Genomic DNA, 24098 nt, shown 5'->3' on the forward strand with positions numbered 1-24098 from the left:
TGTATTTTTGAATTCAGTTTGCTAATATTTTGTTGAGTATTTTTGCACTACATTCATCAGGGATATTGGTCTGTAATTTTCTTTTTTGGTGGGGTCTTTTCCTGGTTTGGGTATTAGGGTGATGTTGGCTTCATAGAATGAGTTTGGGAATATTCCCTCCTCTTCTATTTTTTGGAAAACTTTAAGGAGAATGGGTATTATATCTTCTCTGTATGTCTGATAAAATTCCGAGGTAAATCCATCTGGCCCGGGGGTTTTGTTCTTGGGAAGTTTTTTGATTACCGCTTCAATTTCTTTGCTGGTAATTGTTTTGTTTAGGTTTTGTGTTTCTTCCTTGGTCAGTCTTGGAAAGTTGTATTTTTCTAGGAAGTTGTCTATTTCTTCTAGGTTTTCTAGCTTCTTAGCATATAGGTTTTCATAGTAGTCTCTAATAATTCTTTGTATTTCTGTTAGGTCTATTGTTATGTTTCCTTTCTTGTTTCTGATTCTGTTGATTTGTGTTGATTCTCTTTTTCTCTTAATAAGTCTGGCTAGAGGCTTATCTGTTTTGTTTATTTTCTCAACCAGCTCTTGGTTTCATTGATTTTTTTCCCTATTGCTTTATTCTTTTCAATTTTATTTATTTCTTCTCTGATCTTTATTATGTCCCTCCTTCTGCTGACTTTAGGCCTCATTTGTTCTTCTTTTTCCAATTTTGGTAATTGTGACGTTAGACTATTCATTTGGGTTTGTTCTTCCTTCTTTAAATATGCCTGGATTGCTATATACTTTCCTCTTAAGACTGCTTTCGTGGCGTCCCACAGAAGTTGGGGCTTGGTGGTGTTGTTGTCATTTCCATATATTGCTGGATGTCCATTCTAATTTGGTCATTGATCCATTGACTATTTAGGAGCATGTTGTTAAGCCTCCATGTGTTTGTGAGCCTTTTTGCTTTCTTTGTACAATTTCTAGTTTTATACCTTTGTAGTCTGAAAAGTTGGTTGGTAGAATTTCAATGTTTTTGAATTTACTGAGGCTATTTTTGTGGCCTAGTATGTGGTCTATTCTGGAGAATGTTCCATGTGCACTTGAGAAGAATGTGTATCCTGTTGCTTTTGGGTGTAGAGTTCTATAGATGTCTATTAGGTCCATCTGTTCTAGTGTGTTTTTCAGTGCCTCTGTGTCCTTATTTATTTTCTGTCTGGTGGATCTGTCCTTTGGAGTGAATGGTGTGTTGAAGTCTCCTAAAATGAATGCATTGCATTCTATTTCCTCCTTTAGTGCTGTTAGTATTTGTTTCACATATGCTGGTGCTCCTGTATTGGGTGCATATATATTTATAATGGTTATATCCTCTTGTTGGACTGAGCCCTTCATCATTATTTAATGCCCTTCTTTATCTCTTATTACTTTCTTTGTTTTGAAGTCTATTTTGTCTGATATTAGTACTGCAACACCTGCTTTTTTCTCCCTGTTGTTTGCATGAAATATCTTTTTCCATCCCTTGACTTTAAGTCTGTGCATGTCTTTGTGTTTGAGGTGAGTCTCTTGTAAGCAGCATATAGATGGGTCTTGTTTTTTTATCCATTCATTGACTCTGTGTCTTTTGATTGGTGTATTCAGTGCATTTACATTTAGAGTGATTATCAATAGGTATGTACTTATTGCCATTTCAGGCTTTAGATTCGTGGGTACCAAAGGTTCCAAGTTACTTTCCTTACTATCTAAGAATCTAACTTAACTCACTTAGTATGCTTTTACAAACATAATCTAAAGGTTGTTTTCTGTTTCTCTTCCTTTTTCTTCCTCCTTCATTCTTTACATATTAGGTATCAAATTCTGTACTTTTTGTCTATCCCTTGATTGACTTTGGGGATAGTTAATTTAGTTTTGAATTTGCTTCGTAATTAGCTGTTCTACTTTCTTTACTATGGTTTTATTACCTCTGGTGACAGCTATTCAACCTTAAGAACACTTCCATGTATTGCAGTCCCTCCAAAATAGACTGTGGAGATGGTTTGTGGGAGGTAAATTCTCTCAGCTTTTGCTTATCTGGAAATTGTTTAATCCCTCCTTCAAATTTAAATGATAATCTTACCGGATAAAGTAATCTTGGTTCCAGGCCCTTCTGCTTCATGGCATTAAATACATCATGCCACTCCCTTCTGGCCTGTAAGGTTTCTGCTGAGAAGTCTGATGTTAGCCTGATGAGCTTTTCTTTCTATGTGATCTTTTTTCTGTCTCTGGCTGCTTTTAACAGTCTGTCCTTATCCTTGATCTTTCCCATTTTAATTACTATGTGTCTTGGTGTTGTCTTCCTTGGGTCCCTTGTGTTGGGAGCTGTGGATCTCCGTGGCCTGAGAGACTATCTCCTTCCCCAGATTGGGGAAGTTTTCAGCAACTACCTCCTTAAAGATACTTTCTATCCCTTTCTCTCTCTCTTCTTCTGGTAGTCCTATAATGTGAATATTGTTCCGCCTGGATTGGTCACAGAGTTCTCTCAATATTCTTTCATTCTTAGAGATCCTTGTTTCTTTCTGTGCCTCAGCTTCTTTGTATTCCTCTTCTCTAGTTTCTATTTCATTCATTGTTTCCTCCACTGTATCCAACCTGCTTTTAATACCCTCCATCGTTCTCTTCAAAGATTGGATCTCTGACCTGAATTCATTCCTGAGTTCTTGGATGTCTTTCCGTACTTCCATTAGAATGTCTATGATTTCTATTTTGAATTCCCTTTCAGGAAGAGTCACGAGGTCCATGTAATTTGAATCTTTCTTGGGAGTTGTATTGATAATTTTACTCTGGACAAGGTTCCTTTGGCATTTCATGTTTGTATATGGTGCCCTCTAGTGTCCAGAAGCTCTATTCTGGAGCTGCCCCAACCCTGAAGCAATGTCAGGGTTCGCAGGGGAGCTGTACTGGTGCCTGGGGGGACGGAAAGAGCTGTTCCCCGCCTCCCGGCTGCTGTGCCTGTCTCCACTGCCTGAGCCAGTGGGCCGGGCACACAGGTATCAGTTTTTGTCCCAGAGCAGCTGGATATGGATCCCTGCTTTCCACAGCGGCCGTAATCCCAGTCTCCCCAGGAACTCTGCCTGTATTAACTTTCCAACCCGATAGTCATGTGAGTCTCATGAAAGCACCATGAAATGTAGGTTTGTGCTCCCAGCACAGATCTCTGGAGCTAGGTATTCAGCAGTCCCAAGCCTTCCACTCCCTCCCTGCTCCATTTCTCTTCCTCCTGCTGGTGAGCTGGGGTTGGGGAAGGTCTCGGGTCCCGCCAGGTCACAGCTCTGGTACATTACCCTGTTCGGTGAGGTCTGCTCTTTTCTCCAGGTGTGTGCAGTCTGACGCCGCCCTCTTTCCCATTGTTCTCTCAGGATTAGTTGTGCCAACTGTATTTTCTAAGTGTATCCAGTTTTAGGAGGAAGCCTCTGTCTCTCCTCTCCCGCTGCCATCTTTAATCCCTCTCTCCTGAGGTAGCAACTTTGAAAGTATGCAGACACATACGGTCCTGTAGGACTGCAAGTGTAAATCCTGCTGGCTACCAGAGCTAGGTGTTCCCTGGCAGCCCGGAAAATTGGGACACCAGGAGAGGGTTCAAGTTCATTTCCAGGAGATACCAGTGACTTGTAGCTTGTTACAGGGAGAGCACAAGATGATGTCCATCAGCCTCAGTCCTCAGAGACCACCTCAGTAGGTCCTTAGATGTGAGTCAAAGCACAAACGTGCTCCTAGGCCAAAGCTCTAGGACAAGCAAAAAGGCCTTTTTCATAGAAAGACTGTGGGTATGTCTTAGTCTGTTGTTTGTGTGTGCACTGTGGTTTGCAGCCAGCCAAGAACTGTCTTTCTGATTGTTACAGTCCCATGGAACCTAGGAATATAAGCACCACTATCTACTAGAGCCAGGCAGTGAAGGGGCATCAATTAGGTGACAGCCAAAAAACTTGGGGCACCAGGAGTAACAATCAGGGTACCAAATGTGTATGCAAGCTCCCCTCTGGGAAATACTGGTGCTCCAAAGTCTGGCAGAAGGAGAGCACAAAGGTAGGGTCCTCCCATGAGGTCTCTAGAGAGGATTACAGTGGTTGTATGTTTAATGAGAAACCGCCTCTCAGGACACAACTGAAGATAATCTTATAGTCCTCTTTCACAGAAAAATTAATTACTTCAGTTTTTGTTGTGCTCTTCGGGGTGGTAGCCAGTTAAGAACTCTGGTCTCTGTTGGTTATAGTTCTCTAGGTCCTGAAAGCATAAGCCTTAGCAGGCTCCCAGAATCAGGTAACCTAGAGATGTTTCCTGGGAAGCAGCTACAAAAGTCAGGGTGCCAGATGAAGATACAAGCTCCTTTCTGGGGAATACTAAGGAAGCTGCAGTGAGGCAGAGGGATATAGCATTTTTAAATGTTTCATTTCAGCTTTACGAAAGCAGAATTTACCAAATTTTTGCGAACTAGATAACTTTAGAAAAAGGATAAATAACTCCCTTATATATACAGAAAACAGATTAAAACAAAACAACATTATTCCAAACAGGTAACCATAATAAATTTTTCTTCATCAGTTCATTCATTCTTATGTAATGAGTTCTTGTTCTGCTGGATGTTAGATTAGCAGTTTTGTAAAACTGCTTATCAACTTAAAAAAATAAATATGTATGTATATATTTGATAAATCTGATGGCAGTTTACTGGTATATTCTGAAAGTTATCTAAGCTTTGTCTCCTCAGATGCCTGTAGTCACCTGTCCTTTGAAGTGAAAGTAGTTTCAACTTGGTATAGTCCTTTTCACAGAGTTGTGAGATTGTCTTTCTTAGTTGAATACACAAATTGGCCTGTAGCTTGTAGGATAGCCTAAATGCAAGCATCAGAGTAAAAAAAAAACAAAAAACTCTCAGTAAGTGACAGAGACTTAAAATGACTGAGGTTAATTTATTATAATTTTTTTTAATTAAAGTGTTTTTGGTATAGAATCTTATGATGGTTTCAAATACACAACACAGTGGTTCAACTTTCCATCAAGTCCTCACCCCCTCTGTTGCGGTCACTGCCTATCAATGTAGTAAGAGTTATAGTCATTAATTGTATTCTCTGTGCTGTACTACCATCCCTGTGACCTACCTATATTGTGATTGTGAATTAAGTGCTCCTTAATCCCCTTCTGCCTCCCCATCCACCCTTCCCAACCCCTCACCTTTGGTAACCGCTGGTCCTTTCTCAGTGTCTATGAGCCCACTGCTATTCTGTTCCTTCTGTTTTGCTTTGTTTTTATACTCCACAAATTAGTGAAAGCATTTGGTGTTTGTCTCTCTCCACCTGGCTTATTTCACTGAGCATAATACCCTCTGGCTCCATCCTTGTTGCAAATGGTAGGATTTCTTTTCTTTTAATGGCTGAATAATATTCCATTGTATGTATGTACTATATCTTCTTTATCAATTCTATTGATGGACACTTAGGTTGCTTCCCTATCTTGGCTATTGTAAATAGTGCAGTGATAAACATACAGGTGTATATGTTTTTTTGAGTCAGGGATCTTGATTTCTTCAGGTAAATTCCTAGGAGTGGAATTACTGGGTCACATGGTATTTCTATTTTTAGCTTTTTGAGGGACCTCTGTATTGCTTTCTAGAACAGTTGCACCAATTTACATGCCCACCAACAGTGTAGGATGGTTACCATTTTCTGCATACTCACCAGCATTTGTTGTTTCTTGTCTTTTGGATAGTGACCACTGTAACTGGTGTAAGGTGATATCTCATTGTGGTTTTAATGTGCATTTCCCTCATGTTTAGCAATATGGAGCATGTTTTCATGTGCGTGTTGGCTATCTGTAATTCTTCTTTGGAGAAGTGTCTGTTCAGATCCTCTGCCCAGTTTTTAATCTATGTTTAATTTAAATTAAACAAATCAATTATTTGTTTTTTAGGTGTTGAGGGGTGTGAGTTCTTTATATATTTTGGATATTAACCTCTTACTGGATAAATTGTTTATAAATATAGTCTCCCATGCTGTAGGATGCCCTTTTGTTCTGCTGATGGTGTCCTTTGCTGTACAGAACCTTTTATGGTTTGATGTAGTCCTACTTTTCATTTTTTATTTTGTTTCCCTTGTTCGAGCAGATGTGTTCAGGAAAAAATTGCTCATGTTTATATTCAAGAGATTTTTGCCTATGTTTTCTTCTGTGAATTTTATGGTTTCATGACTTACATTCAGGTCTTTGATCCATTTTGAGTTTACTTTTGTGTATGGAGTTAGACAATAATCCAGTTTGATTCTCTTATGTGTAGTTGTCCAGTTTTGCCAACACCAGGTTGTTGAAGAGGCTGTCCTTTCCCCATTGTACATACATGGTTCCTTTATCGTATATTAATTGGCCATGTACATGTGGGTTTATATCTGGGCTCTCTATTCTGTTCTATTGATCTCAGGTTCTTTTTTGGGGGACTGTGGCTTATTACTGATAATTGTCAAGTGGAAAGATCTGATAAAGGTTCATAATAATATTTGGTACTCTCTGTGGCATACAAAACATTATTCCAAAAAGCTTTTTAAACAGAATGTTTCTAAAGATAATGTTTAAATCTATTCTCAAAGAAGACAGTGACCCTTACATGTGATTTATAAGTAGGGAGGAGTATAACTTTTTATAGGTGAAAAAATCTGTATGTTTAGTGTGATAATCCTGTGACCTAATGTACCAGGAATAACACCAAAAATATCAAGAGGTTCAGTAAGTCAAGGATGGAGCTTATACGTGTACATTTTTGTAAAACTCTGTAGGTGAGTGTGAAATAACAACCCTGTTTGAAAACAACTGACCTAGAAGATGCTACATGTGAATTAAAGCAGTGAGATTGTATCAGAAAACAGTTAAATAAAAGTTAGGATTGACAGCACTGTATCACCAGAACTTTGATAAATACGGGAAAACTTGACAGAACTATTTCATAAACTTTGAATAGTGTTTCCTTTCATATTTAAACATATGAAAAGCAAGAAATTGATAAATCTCCAGAGATTTCTCATAAACAATTTAAAAAGTAAACTAATTACATTTTGGCATGTTAATTTTACTTACAAAAGTTTGAATGAATTTCCCAATGTGAAAATTCTTCCCATGCAACTCTTCACCTTAGTAACACATCAAACAAACCTAATTATTTCTAGCATGTTTTCTTATATATTGAAAGAACAAACTTTTGTGATTCTCAGAGTCTCTCTGAAAATTCTCAAAGGTATTTTCACTTATACATAGAGGGTACCATGAAAGTTTTATTTTTCTATATTGAGAATCTGATTTTGGAAAGGGTATTAGTTTCCTAGGGCTGCCATAACAAAATACCACAGACTCGTTGGCTTAAACAACAGAAATTTATTTTCTCACAGTCCTGGAGGGTAGAAGTCCAAAAGGAAGGTGTCAGCAGGTTTGATTTCTTCTGTGGCCTCTCTCCTTGGCTTGCAGATGGCTGCCTTCCTGCTGAGTGCTCACATTGCCTTTTCTCTGTGTGTGTGCATTGCTGGTATCTCTTCTTATTAAGGATACCCCAGGCATACTGGAATAGGGCCCACCCTAGCAGGTTTGTTATACTGTTCACTTCTTTAAAGGTGCTGTCTCCAAGTACAGTCACATTCTGAGGTGTATTAGGGTTAGGGCTTCAAAAGAATGAATTTGTTGGGACACAATTTAGCACATAACAGGATGGCAAAATAATCAGTTATGAGAGAAGATTTGAACACTATTAAGATATAATCACTGATACCTGAGAAACAATAGTTGATTACCTATTTTATCAAAGTGACAATCAAACATTTCAAAACAAATGTAGATGGTGATGTGATTGAAAAGAACTTTAGCTCTTTCATAAAGTGAGAAACCTTTGTTCTTTTCTCCCCTTTAATAATCAAAGACAGTAAAGTCAAAGCATAGAAGATTGTTTTAGTAAAACACAGAAGTTTTGCTACCTAGCAGATTATTACACAAAAGGTAGTAACATTTTATATTATAGGTGAAGGCATGAACTAGTAAACCATGGGAGCACACCCTTCAAACTTGAGTGGACTTTGCTAAGATATTAACACATTCTATAACTTCTTTCAGAGTCAAGTGTAAATTGAAGCAATAAAATTCACTACCATGTTATGTCTTCAGTGATGACCTTTTGATATTCGGGGACAAACACACTTGATTGAGGACAGTGGTGTTGTCTCAGAGGACCCATGAGGTGAAAATGACTATTAATACTAAGATGTTACCTATGTTAACATGCAGTGCATTTTGTTACTGCTTATCTTCAAGTAAATCAGTGTTTTTTAAATTTCTTAATTTTAAATAGGGTATTGGTACTTTTAGTCTGCACATAAGCAGAAGCTCTTTGGGGTTCTGAATATGTCCTAGGAGTGTAAAGGGTTCAGAGACCATCAAAAATTACTCCTTTTCCATGCAAATCAAAAAGCACATGTAGTATCTCTTGTCAGTTTTGCTTCTAAATAGACATGCACTTTACAGAACTGTAAATATCTCAAGATACTTTTCAGGTGGAAATATTCCTGAGGAGTGCCCTAAAGAGACTCCATAATTTTTTTGGGGGGAGGGTTAAGGGAGCTAGGAGGGCCTATTTCAGTGTTCATGATTTTTCCTGACAGTGTAGATTTCTTCATAGAGTAAGGAGGAGGTGAACTAGCCCTCCTAGATAGGACAACATATATTATAAAACTGTAACAAGTAAATGAGATTATTGGTATACTCACAGACATTCAGATTGTTATAATTTAATGGAAAGTCCAGAAAAAAAATCCCTGTATAGGCATTCTATATAGGGTTTGTTTCAAGTTCAAACTCTAGTTGATTCATAATGGTTCTCAGAGATAATGTTGTAAAGTATTTTGAGAACACTTCTGGGATAGAGAAGAGTGTCAGAATTGCTTACAATTATGTGTTGTGGGTGGAAGAAGTAGTGCCTTTTCATAACTTTCAAGACATCACTAACCTGTGTAGTTGGGGGAAGAGTTACTCAGCACCTGAAAATTTGCAGGGAAAAGAGTTTGGGAAAAACTCTAACCTAATAATATACACTAAAATAAATTATAGGTGGATTTAAGAGTTAAATGTAAAAACATTCTTAAGAAATGAATATGGGAAAAGCCTTTCTCATCATATGGCGATGAAAGTCACCATAAACAGTGAGAGAAACACATTTGCATAAATGGAAAAGGTATCTTTGAGTCAAAATTAAATAATTATTTAGGAAAAATATTTATAGCAAGTACAACCTAAAATTAATTAGTCTAAATATCCCAGTCCTCATACATATTGATGAGAAAAACATTAAGACACTGAACAGATAACACAGAATATACAAAGGAAATTAATGGAAATTCCCAAAGAGGAAATTCTTATTACTAAAAATAAGCAAAAATTATTACCCTCTTTCATATCAAAGAAATATAAATTCAAAAAGCAAGAGGATAGTATAAAATAAATGAAAAGATCAAACATTAATCCTTTTCCTATTACAGAGTGACAAACTGTAGTTGATAGGAGGAAGTTAATGATCCAGCTATGTTAGCATATCATCATTTTTCAACACACAATGAATGGTGTAAGCATTGAGCATCAGTGGTTCTGACATCACATAAAGGAACCCAGCCACACATTATGTGCTTGCTAATGGAAGAACAAGCCCCACTACCACCATGTAATAGTTTTGTTGTAATAAACTCTAAAGCCTCTCTAGATCCAACTACCAATTTACAGAAAATGCAGAAGACTGTGAAAAATGTTAGGAGAAACCTCGGGGTTACAATCAACAAAATCAAATCTAGGAAGCTGTATAAGGCAAATAAGTAGGTTTCATAGACATTTTGTAAAAAGGAAATTAAGAAAAATTTTGGTACCCTCCTCATAGCCCCCAGAAACCTGTTCATGTACTGTAGATTAGTCATCTGTGTTCTTGACAATAAAGGGCAAGGTCGTAGTTTAGGAATAAAAGTAACATCATGCTAAATCTTTTGAGGTAGTGAATGAATTCTTGTAGGCTTGTGAGAATGATGTAGAGAAAAGATTTTGAATAGAATGATCAGTTTATTTAGCATTTTAGATTTACCATTTTAATCTGTTCTTAAAAGTTAATTTTGGCCTTAGAGCATTCTGTTACTTATGGAAAATTTGGTCATAGTAATGTTCTCAACTCTGAACCTCTGATTAGTATGTTCAAGCTAGGTAAGTATTATTTTATGTTATTTATTCATATTAACTAATATTTACTGAGCTGAGCTCTTTTGCAGTAAAGCATTATGTTTGATGGTAGGGAATGATCAAGGAAATTAAGATGTCTAAGAATTTGTATTTCTATAACAGCAAATGGTCAAAAGTAATTCAAGGTGATAAGTTAGTCAACTAAAGGGTGGGAGTTGGGACTGGTATGACAGAAATGGATTATATTTGGAAATAACTAGTCTTAAAATTACAACATGGAGCTTTGGTGTTTTGGTATGTGATACTTGTAAATACCAGCCCAGCAGTATTTTTGATAATAGATACTCTTTCCATTTTGAGGAGCAGAAAAGAAAAAAGAAGAGGCTTTAATATCTAACTGAAAAGGAACTTTATTGTCCCCTATTTATTTCTACTAAACTTATCTATTGATTTTTATATTTTTGGACTTGATTTAGGTTTCACTGATATATAATTGCCAACGAAGAGCTACTTGTATTTTCTTACTTTTGTACAGTATTACTGAAAGAGATCATTTTGTATTATATTCACTCAAGAAGTTTTAGCATTTATTTGTCATTCTTTTATCATTTAAATGATATTTTAAATAGCATTGAAAAATGAATATTCTTAATTTCTATTTTCTTATGAGCTGGATTTTATACCTCTTTCATTCAATTTTCACATCATTTTCAGTTTAGACTAAAATACATTGGGATAATAAAGATATAGACTAGAAAACACATTTTTTTGTATAGGCCAGAAGACTTATAAACTTACCAAATACTTTTTATTTTTGTGGGATCATTAAATGTTCATCACTTGGTCAGTCTTATTTCCATAGCAATCAGAATATTCCAGGTCATTTTATATTATTAAGCCCTATGAATGGGAGGCCTAATGAAGTTAGGTAATTAAGAGAAAATACAGTAGCATATTTGATGCTCTGAAAAATGTCATTAAAGTCTTGATTTCTTTTTTTTTTTTGCATTTTTATTACAGATTCTGAAGAATATTTCTGTGTAAAAAGAATTTTCTCAGGTGGAGATCAAAGCTTTTCACATTACTCTAATCCCCAGGTAATAGTAGTCATGTAAATAATTACTAAGGTCAGCTAATTTTAAAGAATTTTTTAAACCTGTTACTAATGTTCTTTATATGTTTCAAAATAATTGCCTTACATTTTTTTTTCTCAAGTCTATAAAATTTTTGATTCATTGGATACATTTTTGTTTCAGGTGTTTAGTAGAAATTTACTTCTGTTTAAAAAAAATCAAATATAATGGAAACATGTCTTATTTTACATTATATGTGTATATATATATATATATATATATGTATATCTTCCTTCTGACTAATCTACATATTTTAAAATTTAGAACTGTGGGCCACCAGATGACTTTAGATGTCCTGATCCTTCAAAGCAGATCTGGACTCTGAATGAAACTCTAATTCAAAAATGGCTGAGCTACCCCTCTGGAAGGTTTCCTGTGGAGATAGCCAAGTAATAAAAACATTTTACCTACACAAGTATATGTACAACTTCTCAGCTCCATAGTAGAGCAACTTAGAAGAGTTTTTCCTTTAAGTATTTCAGTAAATATCACTAACTGGTTTATTTACAAAAGTTTAAAAGTCTAGAATTTCTATATTTTAAGAGGTCTCTCATTTAAATTTATGTAAGTTGCAGATACAGAATGGTATATTAAGTGATAACTTGAAATATTAAATGTAGCCACTTTAGGATTGGGTTTAACTTACGTTTCTTCTAGCTTCATACAGTGGTTACTGTCTTTTAACTTTTGTATTCCCTATGAGATTTGATCATTGCTTCTTCCTTGAATATTTTGCTTATAGATGAACTTGGTACTCAGCAGGTTTTTGTTGTAGCTGGTGCTGTATTTGGGATGAAAGTCCATATCTGATAAGCTGGGTTTTTTTTAAATTTTAACTAATTAATTAATTTATTTTGTTGTCATTAATCTACAATTGCATGAAGAATATTATGTTTACTAGGGTCGCCCCTTCACCAAATGCCCCCCAAAAACCCCATTACAGTACTGTCCATCAGCGTAGTAAGATGCTATAGAATCACTACTTGTCTTCCCAATGTTGCACAGCCCTCCCCATGCCCCCCCACCACATTATACATGCTATCGTAATGTCCCCTTTTTTTTTCCCCATCCTTATCCCTCCCTTCCCTCCCTTTCTCCCCAGTCCCTTTCCCTTTGGTAACTGTTAGTCCATTCTTAGGTTTTATGATTCTGCTGCTGTTTTGTTCCTTCAGTCTTTCTTTGTTCCTATAGTCTTTGGGTTTGAGGTGAGTCTCTTGTAAGCAGCATAAAGATGGGTCTTGCTTTTTTATCCATTCTATTATTGTGTGTCTTTTGATTGGTGCATTCAGTCCATTTACAGTTAGGGTGATTATTGAAAGATATGTGCTTATTGCCATTGCAGGATTTAGATTCGTGGTTGCCAAAGGTTCAAGGTTAGCTTCTTTAGTATCTTACTGTCTAACTTAACTCGCTTATTGAGCTATTTTAAACACTGTCTGTCATTCTTTATTTTTCTTCCTTCTTATTCCTCCTCCTCCATTCTTTATATGTTGGTTGTTTAATTCTGTGCTCTTTTGTGCTTCCTTTAACTGCTTTTGTGGGTAGTTGATTTTATTTTTTGCCTTTAGTTAGTATTTGGTTGGTCTGCTTTCTTTGCTGTGATTTTATTTTCTCTGGTGACATCTATTTAGTCTTAGGAGTGCTCCCATCTAGAGCAGTCCCTCTAAAATACCCAGTAGAGGTGGTTTTGGGAGGCAAATTCCCTCAACTTTTGCTTGTCTGGGAATTGTTTAATCCCTCCTTCATATTTAAATGATAGTCGTGCTGGATACAGTATTCTTGGTTCAAGGCCCTTCTGTTTCATTGCATTAAATATGTCATGCCATTCTCTTCTGGCCTGTAAGGTTTCTGTTGAGAAGTCTGATGATAGCCTGATGGGTTTTCCTTTGTAGGTGACTTTTTTCCTCTCTCTAGCTGCCTTTAAAACTCTGTCCTTGTCCTTGATCTTTGCCATTTTAATTATTATGTGTCTTGGTGTCGTCCTCCTTGGGTCCTTTCTGTTGGGAGTTCTGTACGCTTCCATGGTCTGATCGATTATTTCCTCCCCCAGTTTGGGGAAGTTTTCAGCAATTATTTCTTCAAATACTCTTTCTATTCCTTTTTCTCTCTCTTCTTCTTCTGGTACCCCTATAATGCGGATATTGTTCCTTTTAGATTGGTCACACAGTTCTCTTAATATTGTTTCATTCCTGAAGATCCTGTTACCTCTCTCTGCATCAGCTTCTATGCGTTCCTGTTCTCTGGTTTCTGTTCCATCAAGGGCCCCTTGCATCTTATCCATTCTGTTTATAAATCCTTCCAGAGATTGTTTCATTTCTGTAATCTCCCTCTGGACGTCTGTAATCTCCCTCTGGACTTCATCCCTTAGCTCTTGCGTATTTCTCTGCATCGCCGTCAGCATGGTTATGAGCTTTATTTTTAATTATTTTTCAGGAAGACTGGTTAGGTCTATCTCCTTCTCAGGGTTTGCCTCTTTGATCTTGGTCTGTATCAATTTCTTCTGCCTTTTCATGGCGATAGATGTATTTGTGGGGAGCTGGCGCGTGTGTCGGGTAAGAGAAAGTCCCTTCTTGCCAGTTTATGGCCTTCCTGTCCTGGGAGAACAGCGGCCTCTAGTGGCTTGTGCTGGGCAGCTGCATGCAGACGGGGCTTTTGAGCTTTCCCTGCTGCTATGGAGTTTATTTAGCTCTGCAGTTGCTGTGGGCGTGGTTGGCCTCAGGCTGCTGCTCCAATATGGTGGAGCTGTGTTGGAGGGGGAACAGGCAAGAGGCTGTTTATTGCGGTTAGGGGCCTCTGAGCTTCTCTGTTGGGGTTTGGGCACCCAGAGCTCCCTGAGGTTCGCAGCTTCTGGGCTAAGTGTCCTGGGGCACTTATGTCCAGCTGTGGGGTCCCTGTCCCTTTAAGACTTTCAAAACGCACTCGCTTTTCTTTGTCCCAGGTGTGCCAGCTGCGGGGACCCGCTCACAGGTCTTACTGTCCTGTTTCCCTAGTTTCCAGCAACCCACGCACGCACTGTGTGTCTGAGCTCCGGTGCGGATGGCTAGGGCTGGGTGTTTAGCAGTCCTGGGCTACCTCTTCCTCCCTGCTCCGACTCCTCTCCTCCTGCCAGGAGCTGGGGTGAGGGACCTCAGGTCCCGCCGGGCCGGGTCTTGTATCTTACCCCCTTCAAGATGTGCTGGGTTCTCGTGGGTGTGGATGTAGTCTGGCTGTTATCCTGTGTCTTCTGGTCTCTCTTTTAGGATTAGTTATATTTGTCGTGTTTTCAAAAATATATATGGTTTTGGGAGGAGATTTCCGCTGCTCTACTCAGTCCGCCATCTTGGTTCTTCTCCCAGGAACCTGGTTTTTTTATTCTAGATTGTTTTCCCAAAATAAAGTTTTTCTTAAGTCCTCAAAGAGTAAGCTTCAAAAAAAATTAACAGGCCAGATTTGATTTACCACCATGTGGAATTAAGAAAATCAAGTGTTCAGTTTATGTAAAAAACAAATTTTGAGAACATTGGGTTTGTTTGATGAATCAGAGGATGAAAGTAATAGTTGAGAAAATCTTAGGTAAACAAACAGTAATACCTTTATTGAGTATTACTTAATCTTTAGTAATTTATAGAATTCTGAATAATTCTAATTGAGCATTGGTTAGAGGAATACTCTGAAGCACCAAATATTAGATTAAATATTGATTTTAATTTTCATTAAAAACAAACAGATTTGTCATTTTGAGATTTTTAAATTTCTTTTTAGTGAAATAGATGGAACATTTTCTTCCTCTGGTTGTCTAAATGGAAGTTTTTTAGCTGTTAGGTAAGTGGCAATTCTTTGGTATGCTGAATTTTTCAAATTTATTACATTAAATATTAACATATTAAAAAACTGAAGTAAGTTGATTTTATTATTTTTCTCTTTCTCTGTTTTTCTTTTTATAGCAATGATGATCACTATAGAACAGGCACCAAATTTTCAGGTGTTGATATGAATGCTGCTAGGCTTTTATTCCACAAACTTATTCAACCTGATCATCCTCAAATATCTCAGCAGGTTTGTTTTTAAAGTATTTTATATTTGTATTATGTAGCCTGTTGAGCTTCTTATTCCATGTTATTTTGTATGTTTATAGTCTAATTAACTTTGTTTCATACTCTTTATTGTGGGCTATGTGCTTTGTATGATTTTACTAAATATGCTAATGTAAGACAATAAGGTTTTATTTTAAAGCATTTGTAATGTAACTGTCAAATAACTGTAAATCTTTGCAGGTATTTGGAGCAGACCTCTAATTATTTAACATTAATTACCATGATGGTTAAGTTTTTGTATAGCTGTAGAGGTTAGAGTTTAAATTCAGACTTGCATACAAGATTTTACAATTCTCTTAGCAGTGCTTAGACATTAATATTTATTGTGCTCCAGAGTACATTCAATGATTCATTGTAAGATCTTTTCCTTTTTTTTTCTTCACCATTTCATATTTGCTGTAGTATAAGATTTTTTTTTTCTTTTTTTTTTTTGGCAAGTACATTCATTTTAAATGAAGTATGTTTTACTTTTTGTCAAAATATAGGTGGCAGCTAGTTTGGAAAAGAATCTTATTCCTAAACTGACTAGCTCCTTACCTGATGTTGAAGCACTGAGGTTTTATCTTACTCTACCAGAATGTCCCTTGATGAGTGATTCCAACAATTTCACAACAATAGCGATTCCTTTTGGTACAGCTCTTGTGAACCTAGAAAAGGCACCACTGAAAGTACTTGGTAAGATTTTTAGTCTTCCTTTCTTTTATTTGTTCTTTAATATTTTTCCTTTTCTCTTTTAGTGAAAATGCACATAGGCTCTTACTTTTTTGCTGTCTGAAATATTGCTACCCTGCTTATCTGACATTGTCTTAGGGAAAAATAAACTTGTTTTTTTTTGTGTGTGCGTGGCTTTTTCCAGTTATTTGATGCTAACTGATGGAGTTGCTGGGGGCAAAGCATGTTAAACAGTAAGATTTTAATCAAATGCAATAGCAAAGACAGTATCAGGCAGATAAAAACCATTTCTCATATTCCCATCCTTCAGCCCCTATACAGTGATCTTGCTATTAAAGTAAAGAAAGTAATACAAACAAGATGTTAAAAATCCTCCTTGAACTCTATTTATGCTTTGCCTCTTACTTCCCTCATTGCTAATGTCCTGATGTTTGACCTTATTTCTCTGCATGTAGAGAATTCTGCTGCTCATCTGATCTTACAGTTCTGTCTCTATCTGCTCTGGTTTTTTGGCCTAAACTTTTCTGACCTTAATTTTTCATATTTCACCTCCGTCTTCTGGCTGTTATGGTTTGCCTGCTACATTTAACACAGCGCTTCCTTTCCTAATTGTTAATAACTACAAATAGTGAATATGGGGAAGGACAGACATGTTATGCTTAACATTGTTCATTGTCTATATTTGACCTTTAGGAGTACTTTGCGTTTTAAACGTGGCGCTTCACAATATTTCACTTCATGTTAAGTTGAAAGATAAAGTTGGAAAAAAAGTCTTTCAATATTGGAGCAATACAATTCTAAAGTGTTTTGTTTAAAAATTAAAATTGTAAAATTCAAAGCACTTTTTAATGACTGGTTTTGATATTACGTAAATAGTGAAGAGTTTTTAATGTAATTTACAAAACCAAGAATATAAAAATTTAATAGACCTTTCTTTATTTTCAGTTTTGACAGTTTTTAGAACAGTATTCTTTAACTTGAGGGTTAAAAGAGGTAGTGTCTGTAAACCCTAGAGATGTTACATAAAATACTGCATTATATTATGGTATTTTCAAAGGGTTAGAGCCATAGGTTTAAAGAAAGGTCAATGTGATTTTGAAAATCATTACATTTAAAAATTTGTTCTATTTGTGTCTCCATCCTTTATTAACAGAAAACTGGTGGTCAGTTCTTGAACCTCCACTATTCCTCAAGATTGTAGAGCTTTATAAGGAAGTTGTGGTACATCTTTTGAAACTCTACAAGATCGGCATTCCTCCTTCCGAAAGAAGAATTTTCAACAGTTTTCTTCATACTGCATTAAAGGTTTTAGAAATATTACATAGGGTATGTCCAGTGGTCCTTTATTTTCCTCCTTCCCCACTGCTACTAACAGATTGATGTTTATTTTAACATGAATATACTACAAATTTAGATTGGCATAAAAGAAATATATTATGGGAATTTGAAAAAGTTATCTAAATTTTCCTCCAAAAGAAATAACATCCATACGTTGGAGCTTTAATTTCATTTGATTTTGTTAGGCATTTGTAGGTAATTTGTGTATAGTTGGGCAGAACAATAGCATACTAATGAATTAGATTTCTCCTTATATTTTCTTGTGAAGAACATAATTTGTTAGTTTAAATATGTTTTTTGTTATTTATAGGTGGTTATCATATGAAAGATCCCGCATCCTGGTTGTGATTATGAACACTTAACTCATATTCTATTGGGTACCAATGGCTTCAATTAAAATAGAATATTTCATGTGAAACAAATGACTAACGTGAAATTAGAACCATATATAATTCATTAATTTGCCTATTGTTCTTTCCTGCCCCTCCTCCCAGTGTAAGAAGTAGTACCCCTTACACTTGTAGCAGTTCAAAGTTATATGAAGAAGTAGAGTCTCAGCTGTTTCATTAAAGATGGATATGAGACATCCCTGACAGCTGGTAGGTAATATCTCTGTTAGGCCATTTGGTATTCTTCAGATGCTATTTTCGGGAGACATGACCTAAGGGAGAAGCATGTTTCTAGCTTCTAGAATGACTGAAAAAACCCATATCAACCTTCAAGTTTTGGTTTCCTCTGCTTAACAGCTTCTTTAGCGTTTTCAGACTCTTCTTGCATAGTACAAGGTCAATGATTAAGAGATAAAGGAGATAGTTCTGTGAGAAACAACCCTTTTCTCAACTACTTAACTACTTAAGCTTACTTTTTTCTTTTGTATTTAGTGTGTCCTAGGTTCCTACAAAAACAAGTTATTTCTCTTCTCATTATAATTAAATAAATGGTAGCCATTTCACTCCTAGGGAAACAAATGATTTTTATAGTTTATGAGGGTTAACTGGACTCTGTAGTAAGCTGCTATTAAGTTCCTCTAATTAGATGGATGTCTCTACTTTTCTGTTTGCTTTTTGTCTAGGATTCAAGAGATTAATTAGATTTTTTTTCTTTCCTCTGGACTCCTCCTGTGACTTCAGTGAACCATCCTTTGTCAGTGGACCCTATTCCCAAATAATTATTTACCCTCTCTCCTATCCTTCCTTATCTCCTTGTCTTTATTATCCCTTGAAAGAATTTTTTTTCCTTACCTATCTTTTGCCAATAGTAAAAGGGAGTGTAGGTGAAGGGGAAGAAATTTAACCTTTTGTTTTTCATACTTACTGATATAACTTGAGTAAATAATTTAAGTTTTCTGCCTAATTCAGAAGCTCCAATCTTTACCGAGGAAGAACCCTATAGGGTTTCTTCACCAGAGACCTTTTTGATGGAGCCATGCTAGAAACTAGGATCGTAAATTCTTGCTAGCTGAAAAAGAGAAGAGAAAATAATCTAACAATGGCCAGGATTAGAACGACCTCCTTTGTGCATTAATTCATTTGATCACTTTAATTATATTCCTAATTTAACTGTTTTAGCTCTCTATAGTTGATATTTTTCCCCTTACTTAATCTGAGTGTCAAAAGGTCACAAATCAGTAAGTAGCAGAGTTGAAATACATGTACAGATCTACTTCCCAAGTCCTGCCTGTTTCTAATGTACTTCTGTATAGCAGATAGAGCAATATAACATGTTTAGAAGGGGCTTTGTTTTATTTTATGCCCCTTGATCTAGAGGTACATACTTCCATAATTGCAGATAGCACTTTATTGTTAAGGACCATGTTTGTAATTCCGTCTGTGCTGCTTCCTATTGTGAATTTGAACAAGTCTTTCTCTTTATCACATATGCAAATAGTGAATATCTATAAAATAAGGATCAAAATATTGGCCTGATAGCTTCCAGGGATTGAGGTATTGTTCAAATTATATAATATATGTAATGTACATGCATAAGGCAGTGATTTTGTTATTACTGCTGTCACCATTGGATGGGAAAGTACTAATTTTGACTTGATTAATTGGGTTATGAGGAAACTGGGTTCTTGATTGAAGTTGCTGCCCACTCAAAAGCAAAATGATATAGTCAATTTCTTAACCATCTCTTACTGGAAGACTTTAGGGCAGTCACTTATCTTTCTTCTACTTCTTTCTTTGGAGAAAACTTTTCTTGGTCCTAATCTGCAATAATAGATACCTGTAGATATTAACTTTCAGAAATGGTTTTGTTTTTCATCTTTAGTGAAACCCAAATTAACTTGTGAGAAATATGTTTTTCAAAGATGGCTTATGTCTGACAACTGTATATATTCCTTCTCTCAGCTCCATTGTCAAGAATTAGAAGTTTCCTGTATTTCTTTGTTGACCTAACCCTGGAGCAGGATTAGGAATGAGAGAACTATGGACTGTGTTTTTCCTAATAATTTCAGGATTTATGGATGACTTGTTCCTCTCTTATGCCATGTCCTTTGGAAACTTGAATTAAAAATCATTCCCAGTGCTCCAAATGGCATTGTAAGCAAGATAGCTTTGGTACCTACTGTCAGGAATGGATGTATTACCAGATAAATGAGTTTACTGACAAGTAATTGGGTTATTTAGTAGTTCTGAGTTTTCATAGAGTACATTACAGAGATACCGATATGCCAAAAGATAAGACTTTACTTGGTCTGTCTAGCCTAATTGCTACATTTTGTGCTAATTTTCTAAGTCAGTGATTTTCAGGGAACCCTTAAATAAACCAAAGAGATAAGACACATGTATTTACTTAACATAGACCACATCTGAACTGAGGATTTTAAATCAGAATACTGAACTGTAATTAAAATGTGAAATTAAAGCATTATGTTCAAACATAGGTTTTATTTTGTAAATTTTAGGTGATAATACTGAATGTGGAGTTGTTTTAAACTTTTACCATGTGATTTCTTTTTTTCAATTCATTTTGCAAATATTTACTGAGTGCCTACTATGTGCTTATTATTGTGTTAGATATTAAGGATGCAGTGATAAGGAAAAGATGTGATTTCTGCCCTTGTAAATATAGAGCAGTTGTATACATATAAGTAAGTATTTATGTATTATGGGAAGTGCTAGATAGATTAAGGAAAATGAATGTTGTGAGAACACATAGGAGGGCATGTCACTCAGACGGATTAAGGAAGGCTTCCTGTTAGTCTTATTTACCATACATACATATTCTTACATATTCTTTAAAACTTGATTTTATGTAAGTGTGTATATAGATCTTTTGGATTAGTCTTCTCTTCAGTGTCTAATTTCCCTGTTGTAAATGCAGAGTTAATTGATTTTCTTTTTTGCTGTTAAATCATTGTGACTGGTTAACTGTCAGCCATAATTTCCCCCAAGTCTAGGTTTGACTGAAATTTGTCTGTTCTTCAACCAGTCCTGCCTTCTGAATTGTGAATTTTTATTCTAACATAGTATTTCTTTTATAAAACATACCTACAGGCTATAGAAATTGCAAAGATTACTTTCTATTTGTGTGAAGGAAACTGCAGTTTACCTTTTAAAATCTTAATACTTAAGATAAAAATATAATCAAGTCAATGGAACATAAATCATTTTCTACAAGTCACTACATTGTAGAGTTCCAAGTGATTAAAAATTAGTGTATATATTTATAAACATAAGTATTGGAGAAGTTTTTTTTGTAATGATTGTGTATATTTTCTTTCTTTAGTAGAAAGGTTTGATTAAACACTCTAGGGCAAAGGTCTGCAAACTTTTATAAAAGGTGAGATAGTAATACTTTTTTTAAAAGTAATTAATTAATTAATTTTGTTGTCATTAATCTACAATTACATGAAGAATATTATGTTTACTAGGGTCCCCCCTTCACCAAATCCCCCCCACAAACCCCATTACTGTCCATCAGCGTAGTAAGATGCTATAGAATCACTACTTGTCTTCTGAGTGTTGCACAGCCCTCCCCATGCCCCCCCACACATTATACATGCTATTGTAATGTCCCCTTTCTTTTTCCCCATCCTTATCCCTCCCTTCCCTCCCTTTCTCCCCAGTCCCTTTCCCTTTGGTAACTGTTAGTCCATTCTTAGGTTCTATGATTCTGCTGCTGTTTTGTTCCTTCAGTCTTTCTTTGTTCCTATAGTCTTTGGGTTTGAGGAGTCTCTTGTAAGCAGCATAAAGATGGGTCTTGCTTTTTTATCCATTCTATTATTCTGTCTTTTGATTGGTGCATTCAGTCCATTTACATTTAGGGTGATTATTGAATGGTATGTACTTATTGCCATTGCAGGATTTAGATTCATGGCCGCCAAAGGTTCAAGGTTAGCTTCTTTAGTATCTTACTGTCTAACTTAACTCGCTTATTGAGCTATTTTAAACACTGTCTGGTCATTCTTTATTTTTCTTCCTTCTTATTCCTCCTCCTCCATTCTTTATATGTTGGTTGTTTAATTCTGTGCTCTTTTGTGCTTCCTTTAACTGCTTTTGTGGGTAGTTGATTTTATTTTTTGCCTTTAGTTAGTATTTGGTTGGTCTGCTTTCTTTGCTGTGATTTTATTTTCTCTGGTGACATCTATTTAGTCTTAGGAGTGCTCCCATCTAGAGCAGTCCCTCTAAAATACCCAGTAGAGGTGGTTTTTGGGAGGCAAATTCCCTCAACTTTTGCTTGTCTGGGAATTGTTTAATCCCTCCTTCATATTTAAATGATAGTCGTGCTGGATACAGTATTCTTGGTTCAAGGCCCTTCTGTTTCATTGCATTAAATATGTCATGCCATTCTCTTCTGGCCTGTAAGGTTTCTGTTGAGAAGTCTGATGATAGCCTGATGGGTTTTCCTTTGTAGGTGACTTTTTTCCTCTCTCTAGCTGCCTTTAAAACTCTGTCCTTGTCCTTGATCTTTGCCATTTTAATTATTATGTGTCTTGGTGTCGTCCTCCTTGGGTCCTTTCTGTTGGGAGTTCTGTACGCTTCCATGGTCTGATCGATTATTTCCTCCCCCAGTTTGGGGAAGTTTTCAGCAATTATTTCTTCAAATACTCTTTCTATTCCTTTTTCTCTCTCTTCTTCTTCTGGTGCCCCTATAATGCGGATATTGTTCCTTTTGGATTGGTCACACAGTTCTCTTAATATTGTTTCATTCCTGAAGATCCTGTTATCTCTGTCTGCATCAGCTTCTATGCGTTCCTGTTCTCTGGTTTCTATTCTATCAAGGGCCCCTTGCATCTTATCCATTCTGTTTATAAATCCTTCCAGAGATTGTTTCATTTCTGTAATCTCCCTCTGGACGTCTGTAATCTCCCTCCGGACTTCATCCCTTAGCTCTTGCGTATTTCTCTGCATCGCCGTCAGCATGGTTATGAGCTTTATTTTTAATTATTTTTCAGGAAGACTGGTTAGGTCTATCTCCTTCTCAGGGTTTGCCTCTTTGATCTTGGTCTGTATCAATTTCTTCTGCCTTTTCATGGCGATAGATGTATTTGTGGGGAGCTGGCGCGTGTGTCGGGTAAGAGAAAGTCCCTTCTTGCCAGTTTATGGCCTTCCTGTCCTGGGAGAACAGCGGCCTCTAGTGGCTTGTGCTGGGCAGCTGCATGCAGACGAGGCTTTTGATCTTTCCCTGCTGCTATGGAGTTTATTTAGCTCTGCAGTTGCTGTGGGCGTGGTTGGCCTCAGGCTGCTGCTCCAATATGGCGGAGCCGCATTGGAGGCGGAACAGGCGGGAGGCTCTTTATCGTGGTGAGGGGCCTCTGAGCTTCTCTGTTGGGGTTTGGGCACCCAGAGCTCCCTGAGGTTCGCAGCTTCTGGGCTAAGTGTCCTGGGGCACTTATGTCCAGCTGTGGGGTCCCTGTCCCATTAAGACTTTCAAAAGCACTCACTTTTCTTTGTCCTGGGTGCGCCAGCTGCGGGGACCCGCTCACAGGTCTTACTGTTTCCCTAGTATCCAGGACCCCACGCATGCACTGTGTCTGTGCTCCAGGGCGGATGGCTAGGGCTGGGTGTTCAGCAGTCCTGGGTTCCCTCTCCCTCCCTGCTCCAACTCCTCCCGCTGGGAGCTGGGGTGAGGGGCGCTCGGGTCCCACCGGGCCGCAGCTTGTATCTTACCCCCTTTGTGAGGCGCTGGGTTCTTGTGGGTATGGATGTATTCTGGCTGTTGTCCTGTGTCTTCTGGTCTCTCTTTTAGGATTAGTTGTTTTTGTTGTATTTTCAAAAATATATTTGGTTTTGGGAGGAGATTTCCACTGCTCTACTCACGCCTCCATATTTGTTCTCCTTGAGATAGTAATACTTTATATCTTCTCAGCCATGTGGTTTGTTTGTTTCGGTAATTTGATTTTTGTAATTGAAGTGTAGTTGATAAACAATATTTTATTGGTTTCAGGCATACAACAGTGAATTATACATACCACATTAAGTGTAGTTACCATCTGTCACCACACAAAGTTATTACAATATTATTGACTATATTACCTATGGTGTATTTTTCATCCCTGTGACTTACTTACTTTGTAATTGGAAATCTACCTCTTTATCTCCTTCACCTATTTAACCTACTCCCCTCCCCTATGACAACCACCAGTTTGTTGTCTGTATTTGAGTCTGTTTCTGTTTTGTTTATTCATTTTATTGTTTTAGAGTTCACGTATCAATGAAATCATACAATATATGTCTTTCTCTGACTTTATTTCACTTAGCAT

At 36.7% G+C, this 24098-nt stretch overlaps 1 protein-coding gene across 6 annotated transcripts in view; it reads left to right on the plus strand.

The window, feature by feature from the left end:
* HERC4 (HECT and RLD domain containing E3 ubiquitin protein ligase 4) overlaps window positions 1-24098 on the plus strand; it is a 136590-nt gene that overhangs the window by 71700 nt on the left and 40792 nt on the right. For 5 of the 6 annotated variants that reach the window (XM_073240968.1, XM_073240964.1, XM_073240966.1 and 2 more), the window contains 6 exons: window positions 11194-11270; window positions 11571-11695; window positions 15048-15107; window positions 15230-15341; window positions 15865-16054; window positions 17205-17377. In XM_073240968.1, the coding sequence (XP_073097069.1) occupies window positions 11194-11270; window positions 11571-11695; window positions 15048-15107; window positions 15230-15341; window positions 15865-16054; window positions 17205-17377 (737 nt within the window). Of the gene's footprint in view, window positions 1-11193; window positions 11271-11570; window positions 11696-15047; window positions 15108-15229; window positions 15342-15864; window positions 16055-17204; window positions 17378-17883; window positions 17989-24098 lie in introns of all 6 variants that reach the window. The other variant, XR_012133208.1, reaches the window with a different exon arrangement.

Source organism: Manis javanica, chromosome 7 (genome assembly GCF_040802235.1).
Source record: "Manis javanica isolate MJ-LG chromosome 7, MJ_LKY, whole genome shotgun sequence".
Classification (NCBI taxonomy): Eukaryota; Metazoa; Chordata; class Mammalia; order Pholidota; family Manidae; genus Manis; species Manis javanica.